At 33.3% G+C, this 10,240-nt stretch overlaps 1 protein-coding gene across 2 annotated transcripts in view; it reads right to left on the reverse strand.

Moving 5' to 3' along the window:
- Window positions 1–10,240, reverse strand: part of LOC106884336 (voltage-dependent T-type calcium channel subunit alpha-1I) — an 894,587-nt gene that overhangs the window by 533,440 nt on the left and 350,907 nt on the right. For both annotated transcript variants that reach the window (XM_052968893.1, XM_052968892.1), the window contains 2 exons: window positions 8,347–8,629; window positions 1,486–1,578 (listed from right to left, as the gene is read on the reverse strand). In XM_052968893.1, the coding sequence (XP_052824853.1) occupies window positions 1,486–1,578; window positions 8,347–8,629 (376 nt within the window). The remainder of the gene's footprint in view (window positions 1–1,485; window positions 1,579–8,346; window positions 8,630–10,240) is intronic.

Below are 10,240 nucleotides of genomic sequence, written 5' to 3' on the forward strand. Positions count from 1 at the left end.
CATCGGTTACGGCAATGAGGGTCCCAGCTGATACGATCAACAAAACAGCTTGCTCATGAAATTCACGAGCAAGTGGCTGAGCACTCCACAGACACATGTACCCTTAACGTAGTTCTCAGGGAGACTCAGTGTGACAAAGTGTGTCAAGGCTGGCCCTTTGAAATACAGGTACTACTCATTTTTGCCAGCTGAGTGGACTGGAGTAATATGAAATAAAGCGACTTGCTCAAGGACACAACGCATCACCAGGATTGAACTCACGACCTTACAATCATGAGTTGAATGCCATAACCACTAAGCCATGTGTCTTCACATAAATATCTATAATATATATACACACACATATATATGTATATTAAAAAAATATATATATATAATATATATAATAATAGGTGCAGCATGGTTGTATGGTAAGAAGCTTGCTTCCCAATCACATGGTTCTGGGTTCAGTCCCACTGTGTCTTGGGCAAGTGTCTTCTACTATAACCTTAGGTCGACCAAAGCTTTGTGAGTGGATTTGGTAGACAGAAACTGAAAGAAGCCCATCGTGTATATATCTATGCATTTGTGTGTATGTCTGTGCTTGTCCCCACCACCATCACTTGATTTGTTTGTCTAAAGGTGATGCTCCAGCATGGCCGCAGTCAAATAACTGAAACAATTAAGTGAATAAATGAATATATGTATATATATATATATATATATATATATGTATACATACATACATGTGAAGATGCATGGCTCAATGGTTAGAACTTCGGGTTCACAATCATGAGGTAGTGAGTTTGATTCATGTACCAGGCTGTGTGTTGTGTTCTTGAGCTAGACACTTTATTCCACATTGATCTGGTTCACTCAACCCTTGAAATGAGCTACAACGTCACTGGTACCAAACTGTATCAGTCTTTGCCTATCCCTTGGATAACATTGGTAGTGTGGAGAGGGGAGGCTGGGATGCATGGGCAACTGCTTGTCTTCCATAAACAACCTTGCCCAGGTTTGTGCCTCAGAGGGAAACTTTCTAGGAGCATTCATGACTGAAGGGTGTCTTTACCCGTTTTCATACACACACCCACACCCACACACACATGTATATGACTGGCATCTGTAAGCTTTCATCAAGCATATTCCAAGATTATGACTGAAGGAACTTGCCCATGGTGACATACAATGAGCTTGAACTCAGAACCAAGTAGCAGTAAAATGAACTTGTTAACTACGCAACCCTGTTGTGCCTAGTTTACTGTTTCTTAAAGTGATAAATGTAAACACTATATCAATTACCCTACTCTTATATCAATATACACAACAATATCTATTTATTAAATTGATGCCCGAGTGATGTATATTTTCTGCATCAGACATATGTGAAGGCATTGTTTTCAAAGAATATTCTTATATTAATGGACACAAATTTGCATTTTTTTTTTGTGTTTGATATGAAAATAACATAGGATGGACTATTGATTGTAATTTGATACTTACCACTATTAATGCTACAAAATAGACCCAGTCCCAAAATGAGTGTGCATCCTGTACATAGTACATAATGTTTACCCAGCTCTCTAGACTTATAACCTGCAACAGAAGAAAGAGAGAATGAGAGACATAAGGACTTGCAATGAATATTTATAAGAAGTTGATGGATGAATATTTATGCGGTGAACTTCTGAATATTTATAGGGCACATGCATTCATAATATACATACATATGTATACTCATAGACACATTTACATACACACGCACACACACACAAGCACATGAATACACACACACACATGAATACACACACACACATACACACACACAGATATATATATATATATATATATATATATATATATATATATATATATATATACAATAGTCAGATATATAGATGAGTTCACACATATAATATGGAACATTGCAAAATGTCTGCTCAGGCAATTCTAGTTAAACAATAAAATTTCATTTCATCATGAAATTCGATACAGATAACTGGTTAACTGAACAGCTAAAACTGCTTTAGTAGCTATTGAAAATTTTTATTTTTGACAGGATTTATTAATTTGCATACGCAAGCCACACACACACTTACAAAGAAGAGAAAGAAAGGCATAAGATTTTAGACTTTTAGACTCCAAAAAAATTTCAAACAAAGAATCCAAATAATATATGCTTTACTATATCATAAAAGGAGATTCATGTGATGTAAAATTCTAAGAACAAAGTATCTCCCTTCTTTTAGAACTGTATAAAGACAGCAATTTGGAAAATATCACCTTTGTAGGTTATCTATGCATACAACTTGGCTTATAGCCTATAATTATAGCTAACCAAAAAAGGATCATCTATGTAGTTGTTCTCCTTGATATAAATAGTGGCCTAATCTTCCTCAAAATCACACACACCTAACATCTTGAAAAAGAAAGACACATGTAGTCCTAGATACAAGTAGTCCTAGAGACAACGTAGTCCGAGATATCTTTGAAAAGACAGATAGGGTTATGGTTATGGCTAAAACATCCTTGATCATATGTTTACTTAATCAAGGCTGACCCGAGGCTAAACAACAAAAGCCTATGGCTGTATTGTTTATTCTGAAATAAAGTTCAGTGTTTAGGATATTATCCAGTCTTCTGTTTAGAATGGATTTATTCCAGTGAGCATTGATTCTCAAACTGACAAATACCAGACCCCCATCCAGACTATTAACAAAATATTTGCTCCTCTAGGAAGTCATGCCTACTTCTTATGACAAACACTGCCATACAGAATCTATGATCAGTGAAAAATGCAGTAAATCATATTGTTTACTGTCATATATAAAGAGTGATCAGAGAAGAATTACAAATTAGATTAACATCAGACACAAACTATTGTCTTTGTGAAGGTAATTCTGGAAATATTTCATATTTAATAACGTTAAGGAGATCAGAAAACTGAATGATTTTGAGAACCAAAAAACATTTATAAGTTAATATAAACATTTGTCTATGACTGAGAACAATGAATCTTAACCTTTTAACATTCAGATTATTTGTCGAAAGCAATGCTTATTTATTACCATTGTTTTAAATTAATCATGCGTTATCTTGTAGCTTTGAGATTTTGATGAGGTAACTGTTTATTCTAAGATTGATATTGTAGGGTTGGCATGAGAGGTGAGATCTGACCAGTTTTGAACATAAAACAGGTAGAATATTTGGGTTGCATATGGCTGGTTTAAATGCTAAAGGGTTTATCTGCCTTCTTTGCCGCTTGTTGGGAAAATAGAAAATTATCCTATCATATATGATATGGTGGGTATATAGATAAATACAAGTCAGCAAACTACATTGTTAAAATTCAGATATAAAAGTCTGAATTTTCACATCTACACAACCACAGACATTCAAAAAACTAAATTATAAAGAGGCTGTAGGCTTTTATTGGGTCATCTCATAAATAATTCATTTTATATACTTGTGTTATTTTTCAAAATTAAGATAAAAAAAATTCTTTTTTAATCTAAAATATACTCTCCTTCATTTTCTACAATGCTCTTCCATCTATCTGGTAGACTTGCAAGCCCCCCCCCCCCACCTCTTCCAAAACTTACTTGTCTGTGATGAAAAACACTCCTCCATTACTGTTCTGACTACATCTACAGAATTCATATATTTTCCGTCTAAATGATCTTGAAGACTGCTAAATAAATGATAATCAGATGGGGCAATGTCCGTTGAATATGGTGGGAAAGGTGTCGTTTCCAATTGAAACTGCTCCAGCCTTTGGAATGTCATCCTCATTGTATATGGCTGAGCATTATCCTGATGGAAGAACACCTTTCATGTTGAAACCAAAGGTGGTTGTTTTTCTTCTAGCGCAGATGTCAATGAATGGTTAAATGACCAAATCCAAGCTTCTCTGCTAGTTTCTAAACAGTTACAATGGGATTTTGCTCCACCAAGGTTTGCAGGGCGTCCTTGTCGAGCTCTACAGATCTTCTAGGATTAGGTTCGTCTTCAAGACTGTAATTTTTGGCTCAGAATTTCTGTAATCACCATTGACACTGGCTTACGCTTATTGTCCAATCCCCATATACTGCATTAATATTCCTCACACTTTCTGTTATGCTGTTGTCTTTATTGAACTCATAAAACAAAATATACCCAATATGCTCCTTTGTCATTTATATTATAGCTTTGAAAAAAGTAACTGGTAAACTCGAACTACACTCTTCAAAACTTGCACTAAGGTAAAATTACTACCTGCTTTTATAGCAAGTTGATGCAGGCAGTTTATTCTGTTCCCTCCAACTTTTAGTTCATGTAATTGAAAAAACAGCTTTATTTATGAGATGAGCCAATATGAATATTCTCCTTCTGTGATGAGAAAAAAATCATTCTTGAAAAATTTTGTGATTTTTCTAAAGAAAATTACAAATCCTTGTTAATAACTAATCTTCTCTTGCCCAGATAAAAAATAAAAATGAAAGATTTATAAAAAGTGACTTGGAATTATTCATTCAAATTTTTTATATTAGAGAATAAATAAAAAAACTTATTTCGTATGAAAGTTTCTACAAAACTAGTTAGCATTATTTAATTGATTGCTGATGGTTTCTTTAAATAACTGCCAGAATAATGTAAATATTTATATTCTTTGCTAGTACTCTAGTGAACATTTTGCATTTACTTTTTGCTTTTTTACTCATCAAGCTTAAAACAATATTTTAAAAAAGCTAAAAGTACAAAAAATAACAAAACAAAAAATTATGTAATTGATCAAAAGATGAAAACAAAAGCAAAACAAAATCACTATCCCCAAGCTATGTCCCTGATAGAAATATTGATTTTGGAGTTTAATTGAAAATTGTCACCTCAAGTTGGTATGAGTTGATTAAAAAAAAAAAGGAAAATAAATATAATAAAAAATTTTAAACAAATCTAAAGGGGTGCTGGTGGGGGAAATAACCTGCTGCTAAGCTCCAAGAACTAACAACACTTTGCTAAATAAACAATAAAAATGATTTCATTTCAGCATTTAAGGGTCAGTCATATCCAATAAGAGCTAATACAATGAGTGAAATTTGTTTCATGGAATAGCTTTTTAATTTGATGCTAATGAAAAGACATATTTTTGCATGTCATAGGAAAATGAAATCTATGCTAACAACTGGTCCCACATGTATTAAACAATAATTTCTATAGTTTGCTACTGTAACTGCTTCACAGCATTGCTTAATTATTGCTACATGTGTAATTATTGCTACATGTGTAATTATTGCTACATGTGCTATGGTCTATAATTTTGTTACTATTTCAGTACAGCACAGCACAGTGTTGCTAGCTACTCCACTATTCTTTGACTTGTTTCAATGATTAGACTGCGGCCATGCTGGGGCACTACTTTGAAGAATTTTAGTCAAATGAATTGATCCCAGTACTTTTTTTTAAGCTCAGTACTTTTTTCATCGGTCTCTTTTGATAAACTGCTATGACACTTAGACATAAACCCACCAATATTGCAAACACACACACACACACACACACACACACACACACACACACACACACACACATTTACACATATATATGACAGGTTTCTTTCAGTTTCTCTCTACCAAATCCACCCACAAAGCTTTAGTTGGCCCAGGGCTATAGTGAAAGACACTTGCCTAAGGCGCCAAGCAGTGGGACTGAACCTAGAACCATGTGGGTGGGAAGCAAACTTCTTACCGCATAGTCACTGCATATATTTCTATACTTTGCCTCCATATATTTCTACACTGTCTTCACAACATTGAAAATTATTGCTTTATGCACATGTTGCTGAAATGTATTAACTTTGTTACTATATCTACACATTATGGCTAACTGCTGCTACATGTGTTGAGTAGTATTTTTATATTTTTCTACTTTTCTGTACAGATTTGTTAATTACTGGTACATGTGCTGATTGTTCCTCAATTCACTGGTTGCTAGCTGTAATTACCCATACTTGTTATGTAGTTAAGCGTTCATACTTACAGTGAGTTGTAACTCTTTAGATTCATTAAGCAAACCTATGTTCTCAGACATTCTAGATGTGACCAACACATCTTGTTTTCATACATGGTATATCTAAGATGGAAGGGTGGAATTTCCAGATGATTTGGCTGATATTTTCAGCAGAGTGAGCAGATATCATGCAGTGGGTTTCTCATAGGTTTATCCTAGACTGTGTAGTGTATCTATACTTCTTAAATGGCCAACTCTTAGTTTTTGTTATTGTTGTTTGATCCTCAGATCAATCCTGGTTAAACAGATTTATGACCAAAGGCCTTTCTACCATGACCAACCCATCTTTTTGTGTATCTAAAACCATGCTGGTCAATTCTACCTTTTTTTCAAGATGGTACATTGTAATTTAAAAGGTGTGTAGTTAGGGTTAGTGCACTCATGATAGTAAGATCATAGTTTCAATTCCAGGTAAAGATGGTGAGTTACATTCTTAAACAAAATATTTCATTTCATGTAGATGCAGTCCACTCAGTTCCAGCAATGGCTGGGTAGTTAACTCTGTAATTAACTGATGCTCCATTTAGAGGTGAGTGTTGTAATCTTGGTTGCTTGTATTTTTATTTATAATATTCGTTAGTATTCTAGTGAACACTTTGCATTTACTTTTAGTTATCTTACTCATCAAGCTTAAAACAATAAAATTTTTTAAATGCTTTAACTTTGGCCCCAGACAGATCAGATCCTAAGGGTGTAATTTAAGAGAATTTGGCTGCTATTTCTTGTAATTCAAATAAACATATAGAGGCTCCACTACAAGCTCTTAACTGTCAGTGCAATGATTTTTACCCCTTTTTTATGAGGAGGTAATGAATAAGACCAACTGGTGTTACAGCACACCAACATCTTTTTTAAAATGTTATTATATAATAAGCAAATGTTAACATTATTTTAAAACAGAAACAGGTGCACACATCACACTTTTCTGCAGAGGGATACAACACATGCACTGCTGTGGTGCATTAATGACATATCCTGGTATTTTCTAACTTCACTGACCACTCAAAGTACTTGCATGCATGACAGTACAGTGGTTGGAAATGTCTGTGTTAGTGTGTATATTGTAGTTCGTTAACAGTACATATTTTATTGAAGTTGCTAGCTGATGTTAAGTTATTATTGAAGTTCAAAGCCTGTGACTATTCTTTGGGTCAACCTCTAATACCCATGCACAAAGCCTAAAAGCAGTCTTGTTCCATGAGGCTCATCTCTTAGAAAAAAGTCTCACAATTGCTTGAATTCTGAGATTATACATCCCTCCCTGGGCCACAAAGCAGTCATGTTCCATGTTACCAAATATCTCTCAGAAGCTATTCTGAAGTTACTTTCACTTTTGTTATGCTCTGTTTTACTATGCAGACAAGAATTTATGTGTTGAATTAATATTGTATTCAATAGTTTGATATAAAGTCATGTATAACCAAGTAATGGTGTGTCTAGGTGCATCAAAGAACAGTATAGATATAAAAGATGTTTTGCAATATGAAGGCCAGTTGCAACAAAAGGGATAATTTTGAGACTAACTTTTTAACACTTGTTTAGCTGTAGTTGTTAATATTGCTCCGTTTAGTCCTGACTGTGAAAACCAAAAGCAATCCAAAGAAGCTATAAAAACTTGGTTGTGATCCACAAATTTTATCATCTAGACAAAGATAAATTTTGAACAAATGCTATAAGGGGATTTACTGGGACTTATATTACCCAATCCTGAAGGCATAAGTTTCTATGTCAACCTGAGCATGATTTGAACTATAAATTTAAGCCACTGCCAAAATTGTCAGTTAGCCAGGTTACTACACTCTTCAATTAAGCCATCAAATTATCATCTTAAATATCAGATTTAATTATATATGGGACAGACTGTAGTTCTTTGGTCTCAATGGATAATGGAATCTAATACTTGTCTGAAATGGCTTTTTTCATTAAAAAAAAGTAATAAATAAATAAAACATAATGGATAAAAAAAAATTTATCTAGTAGTATTGTTTGTTCATAGAATATTATGCCAAGCCTAATTTGTGCCAGAATTATTTTGCAGACACTTTAACGTTTACTAGAGATTAAACCAACTGAAGCCAAATAAAGATAAATGATTAATACATACAAAATGAAAGCGAAAAACATTCAGTCTAAGATGATTCTGGCTAACCTAGTTGAAAACTGGGTAACTTTTTCATTTCATGGCAAAGTAATTAGAGTGAAATAAGTACATAGGAATAAAAAATTATCCCAACAATTCTCAAGAAATATCAGAGTTAGTAAAACAATCAGAAAAGAATAAAAGTCAAACTTTGAAATTAATGTAAGAAAATAACTTACCTGAAAAATGGCAACCCATGCTAAACCTATGTTATCAAAAGATATTGCCCCCCTAAATGGATTTTTGTCCCCCGTTTCACAGCTTGTGTAATACTGATTCCAGTTGACACAAGAATCATTTGCAGGATTATTGTTATTGTTGGCCTTGGCACTTGCATTGCACTTTATACCTTCATAAGAAAATAAGGGTAAATTCGAACATTTTCGCATTCCTGATTCACCAGGTTTACTGCAAATGTAGTCTCCAAACCGAGGTTTGTAATATGGGCTCACATTCATTTTTCTGCAAATGAGAAGAAAAAAAGGCAAAAATGAGAAAAATGAGAAAAGAAAATAATAAATAAATGAATAAATGAATAAACGAAGGCAAGCAGAAAGACATTTATTTTTCATAAAATTATCTTGGAACATGTGAATTTAATTGGAAATTTTGAAATTTTGAATCAATATTAAAATATTTAAAGCAAGATACACTTTAAGAACAATATATTAACAATTAATGAATATTTGTATTGAAGGAAAACACACCAACTGTCTATTTTTCACAAGAGGATTCTCAACTGGCAAGTAACAAGGAAAAATGAGGAAATGCCTATAGGGTTTTTACATAAGAATGGCAAATGGTTTTCATAAAATATGTCCAGTATTGTTCCAATAATTATCCAGAATATGGAACTGTACTGGTATTGAGCAACATGTAGGTGGGTTAGGATTACAGAAGCCATCATCATTTAATGTCTGTTAAATGTTTAGAAATGAATAGAAATCATAAATCCCCTGCAGGATAGATATCCTTATTGTTCAACTGCTGAAGCACCAAACTTTAGATCGTGTTTCACTGAGTCCAAATTTTGTCAAAGATGTCATTGCTGTCTGTTAATATTTGCACAATTAACTTAATCAACTTAGATAACCTAATCAACTTTGATTTTTTTCAAACTAAGAGTTTCCTGTTGCACACTTGGTAATAGTTGATATCTGGATATTGAGAAATAAAAAAAACAAAACAATCTGAGAAAATGGCTATGGTATACAAGACTTGTGAGAAAGGGGTCTAGCTAGTTCATTGATTTTGGGGTCCATGATTATCTGACATGTTCTTACACTTCCTTTACCCCCCTCTATAAAAATAAAAAGTAAAAAAATTCCAAGTTCTTCTTGAATAATAAGAACTTATTTCATTGAACCTGAAAGGATGAAGGGCAAAGTTGACCTCAGCAGAATTTGAATCCAGAATGTAATGACAGGTGAAATGTTGCTAAGCATTTCTCCCGATGTGCTAACGATTCTGCCAGCTCACCAGCCTAAGATTAACGATTTTTTAATGGGAGAGAGCAAATCGATTATATAATCTCAGTCCAAACTTATTTTTTCAATCCTGGAAAGGATGGCAAGCAAAGTCAGCTTCAATGGATTTGAGCTCAGAATGTAAAGAGCCAAAACAAATACCCCAAAGCAGTTTTTCCAAGGCTTGAATGCTTCTATCATTCCACTTCTTTAAGGCAAATATCATAAGGCATTTTGTTTGACAATAATAACGATGACTAAGACAGTGATAATTGTGAAGAAGAAAAAGATAAAGAACAATAGAAAAGAAAAACTTGATTGAACTCCGAAACAAAACCTAAGAAAATAAAGAATTAAGAGAAGTGAAAAATAAAAAATAAAACCTAAAAAGTATAATGGTAATGTTGATGATAATAAAAGTAACAACAACAGCAACAACAATAATGATAATAATAATAATTAATGAGAAATTGAAGAAATAGTTTTTTCAGATTAACTGCCACTACAAAGTTTCTGCAATAAATCTACGGATAGCAACAAGAAATCAAAACTGTGCCGGTGCTTTACTCATCATTTGTTTATACATTTTGTATAATTTCTCCATTAT

This window comes from Octopus bimaculoides, chromosome 6, assembly GCF_001194135.2.
Source record: "Octopus bimaculoides isolate UCB-OBI-ISO-001 chromosome 6, ASM119413v2, whole genome shotgun sequence".
NCBI classification, from domain to species: domain Eukaryota; kingdom Metazoa; phylum Mollusca; class Cephalopoda; order Octopoda; family Octopodidae; genus Octopus; species Octopus bimaculoides.